At 46.3% G+C, this 18,591-nt stretch overlaps 1 protein-coding gene across 1 annotated transcript in view; it reads right to left on the reverse strand.

Moving 5' to 3' along the window:
- LOC126215126 (corticotropin-releasing factor-binding protein) overlaps window positions 1–18,591 on the reverse strand; it is a 1,136,034-nt gene that overhangs the window by 877,188 nt on the left and 240,255 nt on the right. The window contains exon 2 of the mRNA XM_049941787.1: window positions 14,413–14,499. Within this exon, the coding sequence (XP_049797744.1) occupies window positions 14,413–14,490 (78 nt within the window). The 5' untranslated portion in view covers window positions 14,491–14,499. The remainder of the gene's footprint in view (window positions 1–14,412; window positions 14,500–18,591) is intronic.

Raw genomic sequence — 18,591 nt, forward strand, 5'->3', positions numbered from 1 at the left:
ATGCAGCCAACTTGAAACCCTTCTGTAGCAATCATTGTGAGAATCTGATTTGGAAACGAAGCCCTCTGTCGTACAGCTCGTGCGGGTGTGGTTTGGTGGTTTTGGTTTTTAGTGGACACGTGTGTAGGCTCCGTCTGCTGGAGCGCTTAAAACCACTCTCTGCCATAACTGTTCGGACGGATTCCTTGGATTCATTTTCAAATAACTTCCGTGAATTCAGCCAGGTAACACTTTCAGCGACCGCCGATTTTTCGGCAGGACAACACCCCGCCATTTTCAAGGCAAACTGCAACGGACACGCGGCGTACATGCAAATTTAAAACCTCGGCTCTCGGACTGAAGCAGGAAAGATAACACACACACTGAACACTAGTGCCACCAAAGATGACCAAAGTCAGAGCTATCGATAGTGAGACTATGAACTCGCAGGTGAGGTAGCATTGACTCTGTCCCTCTGTTTTTTGACAAGGGAGAGAGCCGGATTCCAAACAGAGTTTAAACAGAAACCTCCATCCCTGTTAACGAGGTTCCTCGCTAATTTAATCTCAACTGCCTCCTTAATAACACTGTCCCAATAGCTGGACGTGCATGCCAATATCTCGGTGTTATTATATAACATGGGGTGACCAGTATCCAAGCAATGTTCGGCAACAGCAGATCTATTTGGCTGCTGTAATCGTGTGTGCCGTTTATGCTCAGTACATCTGTCCTCCACGCTCCTGGTAGTTTGACCAATATATGCCATGCCGCAGCTACAAGGAATACGATATACACCCGCCTTACGCAGTCCAAGATCATCCTTAACGGAACTCAAAAGTGCTCTAATTTTAGATGGAGGTCGGAAAACACATTTCACATCGTATTTCCGTAAAATACGACCGATCTTATTGGACGTGTTTCCTACGTAAGGCAAAAAGGCAGTAGACTTAGGTGTTGACTCAGAATTATCATCAGTCACCCGATGTACAGTTGGTCGATAGCGCAACGCACGTTCAATCTGTCTATCACTATAACCATTTTGACGAAATGTAACTTCAAGATGGGACAGCTCAGCTGGCAAAGTCTCAGCGTCAGAAACGACATGTGCCCTGTGTACCAAGGTACGAAGTACCCCTTCACGCTGAGCGGGATGGCAACAACTATGAGCCTGTAAGTACAAGTCGGTGTGAGTACGTTTACTGTAGACTGCATGTCCCAATGATCCATCATTATTCCTCCTAACCAACACGTCAAGAAAGGGAAGGCAACCATCCTCTTCCACCTCCATCGTAAAACGAATGTTCGGGTGGATCGAGTTCAGATGTTGTAGAAAGACATTCAAATTGTCCCTACCATGAGGCCAAACAACGAAGGTATCGTCAACGTATCTAAAGAAACAGGCGGGTTTCAAAGCCGCCAACTCCAATGCACGCTCCTCGAAGTCTTCCATAAACGAATTTGCGATCACAGGAGACAACGGACTACCCATCGCAACTCCATCTGTCTGCTCGTAGTACTGGTCATTAAATAAAAGTGGATGTCATCACATGCCGAAAGAGATTAGTTAATTCAGCACCAAACCTGGCCTCAATTAACCGCAACGAATCAGACAGAGGAAAACGAGTGAAGAGAGAGACCACAACGAAACTCACTAAAATATCAGAGTCAATCAACCGCAGTCCCCCCAAACGACGTAAAAAATCAGCTGAGTTCCTGATATGATGTTCACACCGACCTACTTGTGGACTCAACAGAGAAGCAAGATGCTTGGATACACGATATGTCGGAGCGCCGATGTTACTCACTATAGGACGGAAAGGAACCCCTTCCTTATGAACCTTTGGAAGGCCATATAACCTAGGGGGAACGGCACTATAGGTGTTAAGGAGGCTGTTGGTCTTTCTCTCAAAACTTTCTGTGGGATCAGCATTGATTCTGCGATACGCTGAATCAGATAATAAACGTTGCATCTTTTGTACATAATAATGTTTATTTAAAACAACGGTGGCATTGCCCTTGCCCGCCGTTAAAATAATAATATTAGGATCAACTTTGAGAGAGCGTAAAGCAGCCCTCTCTGATGCTGTTACATTACTCTTGTGTGGACGAGCCCATGTGTTTTCCGACCTCCATCTAAAATTAGAGCACTTTTGAGTTCCGTTAAGGATGATCTTGGACTGCGTAAGGCGGGTGTATATCGTATTCCTTGTAGCTGTGGCATGGCATATATTGGTCAAACTATCAGGACCGTGGAGGACCTATGTACTAAGCATAAACGGCACACGCGATTACAGCAGCCAAGTAGATCTGCTATTGCCGAACATTGCTTGGATACTGGTCACCTCATGTTATATAATAACACCGAGATACTGGCATGCACGTCCAGCTATTGGGACAGTGTCATTAGGGAGGCAGTTGAGATTAAATTAGCGAGCAACCTCGTTAACAGGGATGGAGGTTTCTGTTTAAACTCTGTTTGGAATCCGGCTCCCTCCCTTGTCAAAAAACAGAGGGACAGAGTCAATGCTACCTCACCTGCGAGTTCATAGTCTCACTGTGGATAGCTCTGACTTTGGTCATCTTTGGTGGCACTAGTGTTCAGTGTGTGTGTTATCTTTCCTGCTTCATTCCGAGAACCGAGGTTTTAAATTTGCATGTACGCCGCGTGTCCGTTGCAGTTTGCCTTGAAAATGGCGGGGTGTTGTCCTGCCGAAAAATCGGCGGTCGCTGAAAGTGTTACTTGGCTGAATTCACGGAAGTTATTTGAAAGTTGTATACGCCAGGAGAAACTCAGGTCTTCTTGGATTCAGCTGAATAATTCCAGAAACCGTGGCGACTTTTTCAGGAGTAGCTAGAGACTGCCTCGTGCCAACATTCTCCGCTACATCATCAGTCACACTGCCTGTTCATTGGAATTTGGTGAAGAGCTCGCGAATGGTTTTCGCATCGATTTTGGAAATAATATTTTAAAACTGTGCCATCTCTCCATTGGACAGTATCTGAATCCCGGTTTTCCAGTATCAGAAAAACAAACTTTGCCCTGGATCACACGATTTGAACATCTTACTTCGTTATTCGTTCACCTCCTTTCATGCTCAACGGTGGGACTGATCGCTCTGAGATGCGGCACACTATTTATAGTCACCACGCACAGCCACTACAGCGCTATCTATTAGCAGCTTTCCCAACTATTTCGAAACTTCATACAATAATATTATTAATTGATAATAATAAATAAATAATCTGTTGTGGACTGGCAAGAACAGCCAATCCACTAGGAGGAAGCCGAAAGGCACGCGTTTAAGCTCACGCAGGCTGGCGTGAGGTCTGGAATAGTTAAAGGAGTTGAGTCTAGTAAAAAGAAGTACGGAGCTTCTGGAATACTTAACTTTAATCCATAATTGGTGAACATGGCTCTTGACGGTACATGTTTTATAGCATCAATAGTGAATGGTAATGGCGCCTTGCTAGGTCGTAGCAAATGACGTAGCTGAAGGCTATGCTAACTATCGTCTCGGCAAATGAGAGCGTGATTTGTCAGTGAACCATCGCTAGCAAAGTCGGCTGTACAACTGGGGCGAGTGCTAGGAAGTCTCTCTAGACCCGCCGTTTGGCGGCGCTCGGTCTGCAATCACTGATAGTGGCGACACGCGTGTCCGACGTATACTAACGGACCGCGGCCGATTTAAAGGCTACCACCTAGCAAGTGTGGTGTCTGGCGGTGACACCACATAATCACTCAAAAGGAAATCTACTAAATGAAAAGCAAAATGAAAGTAAATATTTCATACGCACACACACATCACTTTCTTAGTCTCTATAAAGAATTTTTTTTTTTTTTGTGCAAACTTTCAGTCGATATTATCAACTACGTAAAAAAATCACTTCACTGCTTAGTTGATACTGTTCCTATTTTATTGTTTGAAGTGAAAATCGGTAAACTCGTGGCGTGCTGAAAAACGTTCAATTTGGGCTTCTATGATCTCAGGGTAATTGCTAACTGTCTTCTCGCCTCGCGAGAAAATTCAGAATAGTTTAATTTAGTGGGTATCGCGTTGGCAACGTAAGAAAAAATGTAATAAAGCAAAATCTGTAACATTTATCAATTGCGAATTGATGATCGTCCTATGAAATGAAAGCAAAAATGCCAAATTAAACAATTATTATTTAACGAAAGAAACTTTTTATACAGACATCTGACATCTCGTGCATTAATCTCACTGGCTTGTACATAACCAAGAATTTTTTCCTGTATGCCGGCGAAATACGTAGAAATTACAATAATTTTAGCCCGACTCTGGAGCGAAAGAAAAAAGTATTCGTAGTAAAGTCATATCAGTAATCGCAACTGACGATAATAATAGCACAATTGAACAAATTCCTAACAGAAATACAATTTCAGTTAATTTGAACAAAATGGAAGAAAATAAGAGTCTGTTAGCGTAAGATGCTGTCGGAAATGCGTACGACTAAAGAAGAAGAAGAGAGAGAAATAACGAGAGCGCGTTCTTATATAGAACAAAATACAGATGATAATGTTACGCGGCTCTCATTATCCTGGGCGTTTATGTTCGCTGAGTTGCAGCGCATTTCATTGACTCAGTGGTTAAATTGTATCTTTAACTCTTGGTATTTCGACAGGAATGGAAAATAGTATGTTATTACGTCACGGGCAGGGCACAGTATTGCGTTCTATATAGTTTGTATGAAATTCTCATAGCTTTCACAATAAACATATCGTTCGTTGCATTCGTCTGCCGATCGTAATTTTCGAGATACACTGAAGAGCCAAAGAAACTGGTAAACGTACCTAATATCGTGTAGGCCCCCCGCGAACACGCAAAGTGCCGCAAAACGACGTGGCATGGACTCGACTAACGACTGAAGACGTGCTGGAGGAAATTGACACCATAAATGAGCAATGAATCCACAACCTTCATTGTGGATGCACATTTAAATTCGAACTCCAGTGGGTAACTAAAATTAGCCAGCATGGAGGACATCACCACCACGCCACAGCCATCACCATCACCGAGTTATTGGATCTTCAGCGCTAGACGAAGTCTTCCTCTAGCATGTTCTCTAAAGTTACGCAACTGGCCATTAAAATTGCTACACCAAGAAGAAACGCAGATGATACGCGGCTACTCATTGCACAAATATATTACACTAGAACTGACATGTGATTACATTTTCACCCAATTTGGATGCATAGATCCTGAGAAATCAGTACCCAGAACAACCACCTCTGCGCGTAATAACGGCCTTGATACGCCTGGGCATTGAGTCAAACAGAGCTTGGATGGCGTGTACAGGTACAGCAACCCATGCAGCTTCAACACGATACCACAGTTCATCAAGAGTAGTGACTGGCGTATTGTGACGAGCCAGTTGCTCGGCCACCATTGACCAGACGTTTTCAATTGGTGAGAGATCTGGAGAATATGCTGGCCAGGGCAGCAGTCGAACATTTTCTGTATCCCGAAAGGCCGGTACAGGACCTGCAACATGCGGTCGTGGATTATCCTGCTGAATTATAGCGTTTCGCAGGGATCGAATGAAGGGTAGAGCCACGGGTCGTAACGCATCTGAAATGTAACGTCCACCGTTCATAGTGCCGTCAATGCGAACAAGAGGTGACGGATACGTGTCAACTGCTGTTAGTGTATGAGAAATCGGTTGGAAACTTTCCTCATGTCAGCACGTTGTAGGTGTCGCCACTGACGCCGACCTTACGTGATTGCTCTGAGAAGCTAATCATTTGCATATCACAGCATCTTCTTCATGTTGTTTAAGTTTCGTGTCTGTAGCACGTCATCTTCGTGGTGTAGTAATTTTAATGGCCAGTAGTGTATCTATACACATTCCATTAGGTCGTCATCTCTATGCATTAATTCTTATTTACTTTGTGTCTTAGTTTGCATAAAAAGTCTCTCAGGAGAAGGCTATAATGAATCTGCGACATTAGCGCAGACTAAGCACAGCCCGTTGCACATGTGCCTGTTTTACCAGATATTTCTGCGGTTGTCAGGGTTTAATCAGTACACAAATCTGAATACCCAGGGTGGACAATCCAGCGCACCCTAATCCAATCTCCCGTTCATTTCCGAGCCCCACCTGGACGTTTTTTTTCTTTCTTTTTCCCCTCCCCTTCCACCGCCACCCAGATTTCGTCGCCTAGAGAAGTGTGCAACTCTCTGTTAGCTAGTCCATTAAACACCGAGCTCTCATTCACGGCGATTTTCAAAAAAAAGTGGGCGGAACAATATCTGGTGAACAACTGCTAACAATGTTTCCTCGCTGTCGCAACCGCGTTAAAAAAAGAAAGCGTTTACTTACAGGGCTTCGTACGTCGCACATGTGAGTGGACTGCACGACTGTTTAACGCGCACTCCAGTTGCTCTTTACCGAATCACATCGCTACAGTCAGTTAGCATTACATGCATACCACTCATTTCTGACTGTGCAGACCGTACTGAATCTGAAGCTCTCACGAACGGAAAGCCTTGTACTGTAGTAGGAAGTACGACTACTGAAATTTTTAAAACATTCTGTGATTCAATATATCGGTATTTTAAAAAGATATTATTATCGGCCATCAATAAAAGGAATATATGGTATATAATGTCTCCATAGCATTCGATACTATTTCTTCGCATTACTTAAGTTCAGAAGAACATTTCACTAAGCAGGATGCCAACGTTTATTAACAAAAGTGTAATCTTTTCGGGTACAAAACGAAATTTATGACTGACAGAGATCTTTTGCAAGCGAGGATGGTCAGTCGACGACAGATGTAGACTTATTTCAAGCGTGCCCCAGAGATCAATTTTGGTACACTTGCTGTTCACTTTGTATATTAACGGCATAGCAGGGAAAGTTAATTGCAATCTCAGGCGTTTAGCTAATAATGCATTTATCTATTATGAGGCTTCACAAATATCCAAGCAGATCTTCACAAGCCTCCAAAATGTTGCAAAGATTGGCCTTAAAGTTCGTAAATATACACTATCACACGTCACAAAAAGCAAAACAATAGTACCCTACGACTACAGTATCGATGAGTGAAACCTGGAATCGGTCAGCTCCTATAAATACTTGTGTGCAACATTTTGTTGCGATGTGAAGTAGAAGTATCGCTTAGGTCTAGTCGTGGGATAGATAAAGCAGGTGGCAGACGTCACGTTATTGGTAGAATTGAAGAGAAATGCAGTCAGTCTAGAAAGAGGTTTGGTTACAAAACACTTGTCCAGTGCAGCTTAGAATATTGATCAATTATCTGGGATCTTACCTGACGCGACTAACAGCGGATATTGAACATATACAGAGAAGGGCAGCACAAATGGTCACAGGTTTATTTGACACACGAAGACAGCGAAAGAACTGAACTGGCAGACGCTTCAAGACAGTACTTTATTTGTGATGATAACGCAACGGTACGCCGTATCGGTACATCAGACAACAAAAATCATAACCACAGATTTTGAGATAGAACTTTTGCTGCTTTTTGAAGCGATGTAAAATAACTGCTGTATTCGCACTACTAAAATGCTTAGAATAGGGTTAAAATAATGTTTTAAGAAGCTTAAATTTTAAAAACAACTGCTGGAAGGTCAGATCACTGGAACCTCTTTTTTCTTGTAAATCAAGCATTTGTTGAAGATGGAAACGAAGTATCTCTCAGTAGCAGAATTAAGTGAGGAATCTACACTCCTGGAAATGGAAAAAAGAACACATTGACACCGGTGTGTCAGACCCACCATACTTGCTCCGGACACTGCGAGAGGGCTGTACAAGCAATGATCACACGCACGGCACAGCGGACACACCAGGAACCGCGGTGTTGGCCGTCGAATGGCGCTAGCTGCGCAGCATTTGTGCACCGCCGCCGTCAGTGTCAGCCAGTTTGCCGTGGCATACGGAGCTCCATCGCAGTCTTTAACACTGGTAGCATGCCGCGACAGCGTGGACGTGAACCGTATGTGCAGTTGACGGACTTTAAGCGAGGGCGTATAGTGGGCATGCGGGAGGCCGGGTGGACGTACCGCCGAATTGCTCAACACGTGGGGCGTGAGGTCTCCACAGTACATCGATGTTGTCGCCAGTGGTCGGCGGAAGGTGCACGTGCCCGTCGACCTGGGACCGGACCGCAGCGACGCACGGAGACCGCAGCGACGCACGGATGCACGCCAAGACCGTAGGATCCTACGCAGTGCCGTAGGGGACCGCACCGCCACTTCCCAGCAAATTAGGGACACTGTTGCTCCTGGGGTATCGGCGAGGACCATTCGCAACCGTCTCCATGAAGCTGGGCTACGGTCCCGCACACCGTTAGGCCGTCTTCCGCTCACGCCCCAACATCGTGCAGCCCGCCTCCAGTGGTGTCGCGACAGGCGTGAATGGAGGGACGAATGGAGACGTGTCGTCTTCAGCGATGAGAGTCGCTTCTGCCTTGGTGCCAATGATGGTCGTATGCGTGTTTGGCGCCGTGCAGGTGAGCGCCACAATCAGGACTGCATACGACCGAGGCACACAGGGCCAACACCCGGCATCATGGTGTGGGGAGCGATCTCCTACACTGGCCGTACACCACTGGTGATCGTCGAGGGGACACTGAATAGTGCACGGTACATCCAAACCGTCATCGAACCCATCGTTCTACCATTCCTAGACCGGCAAGGGAACTTGCTGTTCCAACAGGACAATGCACGTCCGCATGTATCCCGTGCCACCCAACGTGCTCTAGAAGGTGTAAGTCAACTACCTTGGCCAGCAAGATCTCCGGATCTGTCCCCCATTGAGCATGTTTGGGACTGGATGAAGCGTCGTCTCACGCGGTCTGCACGTCCAGCACGAACGCTGGTCCAACTGAGGCGCCAGGTGGAAATGGCACGGCAAACCGTTCCACAGGACTACATCCAGCATCTCTACGATCGTCTCCATGGGAGAATAGCAGCCTGCATTGCTGCGAAAGGTGGATATACACTGTACTAGTGCCGACATTGTGCATGCTCTGTTGCCTGTGTCTATGTGCCTGTGGTTCTGTCAGTGTGATCATGTGATGTATCTGACGCCAGGAATGTGTCAATAAAGTTTCCCCTTCCTGGGACAATGAATTTACGGTGTTCTTATTTCAATTTCCAGGAGTGTAGTTCTAAGTTCTAGGGGACTGATGACCATAGATGTTAAGTCCCATAGTGCTCAGAGCCATTTAAGACATTTAGTAGTACGTCCACAACGCGTCACCAATAATCATTTTGCGGCGTAACGCGTTAAGTGATCCGAGCTTGTCATCATTCCCTGGTCCTTGTGGTTTTCTGCCCCTTAGGCACTCGGCAAACACTAACTTGACGAAATTTCAGAGTGTCTTGAACAATATTGCACACAGCACCATAGGAAATGCTGAACTTGTGCGATAAGGTTCAGAGTTGCACACGCCGGCCGTTCCAAACTGCTGCCTCAATGACTCCGACATTCTGCAGGGTTGCAGTTGTTACTGGCCACCATGAGCATGGCGAATCACTGAGGTTCACACGGCGTTGTTGGAGGATCTACACCACCTGGAGACACTTCCACGATCCATACATCGACTCCATACATGCCACGCGTGCCCCTGTGAATTTGACCTTTGGCCCCCGCAAACACGCAGAAGTGCTGCAACACGACGTGGCATGGACTCGACTAATGTCTGCAGTAGTGCTGGAGGGAACTGGCACCATGAATCGTCCAGGGTTTTCCATAAATCCGTAAGAGTACGCGGGGGTGGAGATCTCTTCTGAACAGCGCGTTGCATGACATCCCAGATATGCTCGATAACGTTCATCTCTGGGGAATTTGGTAGCCGGTGGAAGTGTTTCAAATCAGAATAGTGTTTCTGGAGTAACTCTGTAGCAATTCTGGACTTATGGGTTGTCGCTTTGTCCTCCTGGAACTGTCCGAGTCCGCCGGAATGCGCAATGAACATGAATGGATGCAAGTGATCAGGTACTGCGCGGATCAACGTGTACAGGTATGGAGACAACCTCATGAATTCATGGACCCTGCATGGTCAGCAGGGGACTGTTCAAGCTGGTTGAGGCTCTGTAATGGTGTGGGGGGCCCTGATACGTGTAGATACGAATCTGACAGGTGACAAGTACCTAAGCATGATCACCTGCATCAGTTAATGTCCATTGTGCATTCCGACGGGCTTGGACAGTTCCAGCAGAACAATGCGACGCCACAGACGTCCAGAATTGCTACAGAGTGGCTCTAGGAACACTCTCCTGAGTTTAACCGTTTCCGCTGGCCACCGAACTCCTCAGACATGAGCATTATTGAGCATATCTGGGATGTCTTGCAACGTGCTATTCAGAAGAGATCTCCACCCTTTCGTACTCTTACGGATTTATGGACAGCCCTGGAGGATTGGCGGTGTCCGTTCCCTCCAACACTGCTTCAGACATTAGTCGAGTCCATGCCATGTCGTGTTGCGGCACTTCTGCGTGCTCGCGGGTGCTCTACACGATATTAAGCAAATGTACCAGTTTCTCTGGCTCTTCAGGGTGGATACTAGTTGTAAATTACAACTTCAAATTATAATTGGAACTCTTTGTATGGCACACAAACTGGAAAGTACAAAGTGTAAATTACACTATGAATAACTTTGTGCCCTCTTGTACATATACACTCCTGGAAATTGAAATAAGAACACAGTGAATTCATTGTCCCAGGAAGGGGAAACTTTATTGACACATTCCTGGGGTCAGATACATCACATGATCACACTGACAGAACCACAGGCACATAGACACAGGCAACAGAGCATGCACAATGTCGGCACTAGTACAGTGTATGTCCACCTTTCGCAGCAATGCAGGCTGCTATTCTCCCATGGAGACGATCGTAGAGATGCTGGATGTAGTCCTGTGGAACGGCTTGCCATGCCATTTCCACCTGGCGCCTCAGTTGGACCAGCGTTCGTGCTGGACGTGCAGACCGCGTGAGACGACGCTTCATCCAGTCCCAAACATGCTCAATGCGGGACAGATCCGGAGATCTTGCTGGCCAGGGTAGTTGACTTACACCTTCTAGAGCACGTTGGGTGGCACGGGATACATGCGGACGTGCATTGTCCTGTTGGAACAGCAAGTTCCCTTGCCGGTCTAGGAATGGTAGAACGATGGGTTCGATGACGGTTTGGATGTACCGTGCACTATTCAGTGTCCCCTCGACGATCACCAGTGGTGTACGGCCAGTGTAGGAGATTGCTCCCCACACCATGATGCCGGGTGTTGGCCCTGTGTGCCTCGGTCGTATGCAGTCCTGATTGTGGCGCTCACCTGCACGGCGCCAAACACGCATACGACCATCATTGGCACCAAGGCAGAAGCGACTCTCATCGCTGAAGACGACACGTCTCCATTCGTCCCTCCATTCACGCCTGTCGCGACACCACTGGAGGCGGGCTGCACGATGTTGGGGCGTGAGCGGAAGACGGCCTAACGGTGTGCGGGACCGTAGCCCAGCTTCATGGAGACGGTTGCGAATGGTCCTCGCCGATACCCCAGGAGCAACAGTGTCCCTAATTTGCTGGGAAATGGCGGTGCCGTCCCCTACGGCACTGCGTAGGATCCTACGGTCTTGGCGTGCATCCGTGCGTCGCTGCGGTCCGGTCCCAGGTCGATGGGCACGTGCACCTTCCGCCGACCACTGGCGACAACATCGATGTACTGTGGAGACCTCACGCCCCACGTGTTGAGCAATTCGGCGGTACGTCCACCCGGCCTCCCGCATGCCCACTATACGCCCTCGCTCAAAGTCCGTCAACTGCACATACGGTTCACGTCCACGCTGTCGCGGCATGCTACCAGTGTTAAAGACTGCGATGGAGCTCCGTATGCCACGGCAAACTGGCTGACACTAACGGCGGCCGTGCACAAATGCTGCGCAGCTAGCGCCATTCGACGGCCAACACCGCGGTTCCTGGTGTGTCCGCTGTGCCGTGCGTGTGATCATTGCTTGTACAGCCCTCTCGCAGTGTCCGGATCAAGTATGGTGGGTCTGACACACCGGTGTCAATGTGTTCTTTTTCCCATTTCCAGGAGTGTATATAGTCGTTTCGCATAATTTGGATGCACAGAATGAAAAAAATGATAAACTGTTTCAAGAGGAAGAGATTTGAGCTGCATAATGTCATCTACTAACTTCATGAACTTACGACCATCGAACAATTTCCTTGCATATTCTATAGGCTGCATGGTTTGGGGCTTTTTGTACCTGATCCGCGAGTCAGAACTTTTGTATCTGATCCATGTAACAGATAACTTTAAATTAAAATAAAAAATTACTAACATACCTCATACATTTTATATGGAAGCAAACTTTTTCTATAACGTTTCTTTCTTACCTCTGTTCTGTTCAATGTACGAATTACGCATATATCTTAATGTTTTTTCCGATTTTTCTGTATTGGACACGTCGTATTTACAGGGTGTTTCAAAAATGACCGGTATATTTGAAACGGCAATAAAACCTAAACGAGTAGCGATAGAAATACACCGTTTGTTGCAATATGCTTGGGACAACAATACATTTTCAGGCGGACAAACTTTCGAAATTACAGTAGTTATAATTTTCAACAACAGATGGCGCTGCAAGTGATGTGAAAGATATAGAAGACAACGCAGGCCGTGGGTGCGCCATTCTGTACGTCGTCTTTCTGCTGTAAGCGTGTGCTGTTCACAACGTGTAAGTGTGCTGTAGACAACATGGTTTATTCCTTAGAACAGAGGATTTTTCTGGTGTTGGAATTCCACCGCCTAGAACACAGTGCTGTTGCAACAAGACGAAGTTTTCAACGGAGGTTTAATGTAACCAAAGGACCGAAAAGCGATACAGTAAAGGATCTGTTTGAAAAAGTTCAACGGACTGGGAACGTGACGGATGAACGTGCTGGAAAGGTAGGGCGACCGCGTACGGCAACCACAGAGGGCAACGCGCAGCTAGTGCAGCAGGTGATCCAACAGCGGCCTCGGGTTTCCGTTCGCTGTGTTGCAGCTGCGGTCCAAATGACGCCAACGTCCACGTATCGTCTCATGCTCCAGAGTTTACACCTCTAACCATACAAAATTCAAATGCGGCAACCCCTCAGCGCCACTACCATTGCTGCACGAGAGACATTCGCTAACGATATAGTGCACAGGATTGATGACTGCGATATGCATGTGGGCAGCATTTGGTTTACTGACGAAGCTTATTTTTACCTGGACGGCTTCGTCAATAAACAGAACTGGCGCATATGGGGAACCGAAAAGCCCCATGTTGCAGTCCCATCGTCCCTGCATCCTCAAAAAGTACTGGTCTGGGCCGCCATTTCTTCCAAAGGAATCATTGGCCCATTTTTCAGATCCGAAACGATTACTGCATCACGCTATCTGGACATTCTTCGTGAATTTGTGGCGGTACAAACTGCCTTAGACGACACTGCGAACACCTCGTGGTTTATGCAAGATGGTGCCCGGCCACATCGCACGGCCGACGTCTTTAATTTCCTGAATGAATATTTCGATGATCGTGTGATTGCTTTGGGCTATCCGAAACATACAGGAGGCGGCGTGGATTGGCCTCCCTATTCGCCAGACATGAACCCCTGTGACTTCTTTCTGTGGGGACACTTGAAAGACCAGGTGTACCGCCAGAATCCAGAAACAATTGAACAGCTGAAGCAATACATCTCATCTGCTTGTGAAGCCATTCCGCCAGACACGTTGTCAAAGGTTTCGGGTAATTTCATTCAGAGACTACGCCATATTATTGCTACGCATGGTGGATATGTGGAAAATATCGTACTATAGAGTTTCCCAGACCGCAGCGCCATCTGTTGTTGAAAATTGTAACTACTGTAATTTCGAAAGTTTGTCTGCCTGAAAATGTACTGTTGTCCCAAGCATATTGCAACAAACGGTGTATTTCTATCGCTGCTCGTTTAGTTTGTATTGCCGTTTCAAATATACCGGTCATTTTTGAAACACCCTGTAAGTTAAACGGCATATTAAACTGCATGAAGACTGCTCCGAACTGTGTCTTCTCACTGTGAACCGACCGTGTAGGACTGTTTTACAGTTACTACTGGGAAAGATCTACATGAAGTGTTCACCCGATATAATCAGGGGTAATTTTGTTTCTGCCTGTAATTGCTGAAAATTGCAAGATCGATGCTATTTCGTATTTGCGTGAGGCTTTCCGTGCCGTTCTTCTATACCACACCCATTTGTTCTGACAAAATAAATCGTGGTGAAAAGTTGTTCAGCTTGCTTCACTGTGGTTGCGGTGTCGCCTCTCTACGGAATTCTATGTCTTTGGTTAGCACTAGTGTTTAGGACTGTTACGTTGGCAGCACGCCACCTCAGTGCACGTATTCAGGTCTGTTAGGTTGGCAGCGCTCACTCTTACCTGTTGCGCCGGCTGCCCGCGGCACACCTGCAGCAGCGCCAGGAGCAGCGACAACAGCGCCACGGTGCGGACGCGCATCGCACTAGACTGAAACAGAAGAAGGTTCACATTACTCGTCAGCTTCCCGTTTCTACACAGCTGTAACATATCGCACACCAAAATCAGCTACAGTCACTTCCCATAATCAACAGCAATCTCCAGGCACAAACACCCCAGAAAAATTCGAAATGAACAACTAGATATCTTATGGAATTACATGTTCCTTGAGACATGACTCTCAACCTTACCTTCGATAAGGAAAGAAGCTGCAGCAATGAATTAAACTTTGTGCCACAGCTGTGACTTGAACCTGGGTCTCGCGCTTACTAGGCAGATGAGCTAACCACCACATATCCGACACCACAGATGCATGGACCACGCTAGTAGAATGCCTTCCCTAACACAAACTTGAATTCGCGTCTTTGGCACATTTTCACCTCCTTAAATCGTCAATGTAGGATGAAGGTGTGTACTGAAGTTTGTGTTAGGGAGGGCGTTTGACCTGCATAGTCCATGCAGCTGCGGTATCCAGAATGCCACAGCGATGTAATGGCTAGCACATCTCTATAGGAAGTAGGAGACCTGAAGGTTCGAGACCGAGAAATAGCACAGAAATAAATTGCTTCAACTTCTATCCTTATCTAGACATCTTCGTTTTTTTCCAACTCGTTCCAGATTGTGTATTGGGTCATCAGCTAACAAAATGTTTCATATTCAGAAGGGTATTTCTATACAAAAGCTACTGCATTTACTTTTCTCTTAGATCACTACTTCATGACTGATTTGGAAACATTTATTTTTGGTGCACGCCATGGTGTATTTAGTACAGTCATTAGCACATCACCAACTGTCAACCATAAATTAGCTACCAGGCCAATTTTGTTACAAACTTGGGTGAACATGATTTGTGCATGGTTTTCACCTGAGATATCCCTGGAGCTGGAAGTTGAACATGTGCTTCTGGCTTCTGTTAACATAGGGTGGTGTGCACTTAAAAATGAGATTGTATACAGAGTTCGCCAGAAAAATGTATACACATTTTCAGGAACGAAAGGTATTACCAGGGCAGTTCAATAAGTAATGCAACACTTTTTTTCTGAAACAGGGGTTGTTTTATTCAGCATTGAAATACACCAGGTTATTCCCAAATCTTTTAGCTACACAACACTATTTTTCAACGTAATCTCCATTCAATGCTACGACCTTACGCCACCTTGAAATGAGGGCCTGTATGCCTGCACGGTACCATTCCACTGATCGATGTCGGAGCCAACGTCGTACTGCATCAATAACTTCTTCATCATCCGCGTAGTGCGTCCCACGGATTGCGTCCTTCATTGGGCCAAACATATGGAAATCCGACGGTGCGAGATCGGGGCTGTAGGGTGCATGAGGAAGAACAGTCCACTGAAGTTTTGTGAGCTCCTCTCGGGTGCGAAGACTTGTGTGAGGTCTTGCGTTGTCATGAAGAAGGAGAAGTTCGTTCTGATTTTTGTGCCTACGAACACGCTGAAGTCGTTTCTTCAATTTCTGAAGAGTAGCACAATACACTTCAGAGTTGACCGTTTGACCATAGGGAAGGACATCGAATAGAATGACCCCTTCAGCGTCCCAGAAGACTGTAACCATGACTTTACCGGCTGAGGGTATGGCTTTAAACTTTTTCTTGGTAGGGGAGTGGGTGTGGCGCCACTCCATTGATTGCCGTTTTGTTTCAGGTTCGAAGTGATGAACCCATGTTTCATCGCCTGTAACAATCTTTGACAAGAAATTGTCACCCTCAGCCACATGACGAGCAAGCAATTCCGCACAGATGGTTCTCCTTTGCTCTTTAGGGTGTTCGGTTAGACAACGAGGGACCCAGCGGGAACAAACCTTTGAATATCCCAACTGGTGAACAATTGTGACAGCACTACCAACAGAGACGTCAAGTTGAGCACTGAGTTGTTTGATGGTGATCCGTCGATCATCTCGAACGAGTGTGTTCGCACGCTCCGCCATTGCAGGAGTCACAGCTGTGCACAGCCAGACAGTCTTGCTTGACCTTGCGGCGATGATGACACACGCTTTGCCCAACGACTCACCGTGCTTTTGTCCACTGCCAGATCACTGTAGACATTCTGCAAGCGCCTATGAATATCTGAGATGCCCTGGTTTTCCGCCAAAAGAAACTCGATCACTGCCCGTTGTTTGCAACGCACATCCGTTACAGACGCCATTTTAACAGCTCCGTACAGCGCTGCCACCTGTCGGTAGTCAATGAAACTATACGAGACGAAGCGGGAATGTTTGAAAATATTCCACAAGAAATTTCCGGTTTTTTCAACCAAAATTGGCCGAGAAAAAAAAATGTGTTGCATTACTTATTGAACTGCCCTCGTACTTATGGGCCTACTTTACACTTAATAATTGATCACACATGTTGCAAAACCTTCAGTTTAGCACATGGTTACCTTAAACGTTGTCCGCAGCTCGTGGTCTTGCGGTACCGTTCTCGCTTCCCGCGCACGGGGTCCCGGGTTCGATTCCCGGTGGGGCGACGGATTTTCTCTGCCTCGTGATGACTGGGTGTTGTGTTGTCCTAATCATCATCATTTCATCCCCATCGACACGCAAGTCGCCGACGTGGCGTCAAATCGAAAGACCTGCACCAGGCGAACGGTCTACCCGACGGGAGGCCCTAGCCACACGGCATTTCCATTTATACCTTAAACGTTCTATAAGTTCACCGCTGGTGGCGATACACATTACAGAGCAACGAGCTGTCGCTGCAACTACATCAGTCAGTGTTACAGTCAAGATCGCTTCACATGTCGCTGTAACCTCCTGAGGAAGTTCCTCCAGCGTGTTTGGCTTACGTCTATAGACGTTATCTTTCACAGTTCCCCCCAAGTAAAAGTCCATAGGTGTTATATCTGGCGACCGTGGAGGAAACTCAATGGGCACTCTCCGTCCAATGCAATGCGCTGTAAAATTGCCGTCCAGGAAATCTCGTATGGCTAGGTGGTAGTGTGGTGGCGTCCCATCCTGTTGGTAGAAGACCACCTCAACTCCACAAAGCACACATATACCTTGTAACATTTATGTGCGTAACATATCCAGGTGCACTACTCCAATGACAGCAGCATCAAAGAAAAAGGGTCCTACTAAGCCCCTAGGTGACAGTCCACACCACACATGAACCCTTGATAGATTGACCGCTTTATCCACATAAACATGCATAATATCCGGTGCCCAGCACACACTGTTATGCCAATTAACGGTTCCATTAAGATTAAATTGTGCCTCGTCGTCGGCCACGGTGGCCGAGAGGTTCTAGGCGCTTCAGTCCGGAACCGCGCGACTGCTACGGTCGCAGGTCCGAATCCTGCCTCGGGGATGGATGTGTGTGGTGTCCTTAGGTTAGTTAGGTTTAAGTAGTTCTAAGTTCTAGGGGACTGATGGCCTCAGATGTTAAGTCCCATAGTGCTCAGAGCAATTTTTTTGTGCCTCCTCACTCCACACTAAATTCGTCACAAATTGTCCGTCTTCAGTTACCATTTGCTGATACCATTCGCAAAATTGCATTCGGCGATCAGGATCGTCATCATTAATCGCGTGCAGTAATCGTGGAATGTAAACTTTCCACTTTGCAGCTTTCAGAATTCTTCATACACTTGTACTGCTAACTCCCACTTCACGTGCACATTGCGCAGCAGACTTCTGTGGAGAATTAACAAACGTTTACAACACGACAGCCGACGCACAAGGACTTTCATCTGTACGTTGTCTTCCTGATCTTCCTTTGTATCACAAATATAAGGTAAATGTTATCTGAATTTATGTACCTACACTGATTTTTTTTTCCTCATCATAACACCTCTCAGGTTCTTCTCCGTTTGAGCTAAAATGATATCCGAGTGTTCTTACTAAAAGAACATTAAAGCCCAATATTTTGCTCATTAATGCCTCTTCAACATAGTAAAAAGAAAGTTAAAATTAAGGTGGTAAGAGAGTGAGTTAAAGTAAATGTTGTTTGCTGAAAATATTCCTATTAAAACTGCTTATTAAAGTGCTGTTGCTAACTTCAAAATTAAAAGTTCTTAAGACTGAGGCTTATAAATCAAATGATCACTTTGTTGTCTGTAGTAAATTCTAAAA

This window comes from Schistocerca nitens, chromosome 12 (genome assembly GCF_023898315.1).
Source record: "Schistocerca nitens isolate TAMUIC-IGC-003100 chromosome 12, iqSchNite1.1, whole genome shotgun sequence".
NCBI lineage: Eukaryota > Metazoa > Arthropoda > Insecta > Orthoptera > Acrididae > Schistocerca > Schistocerca nitens.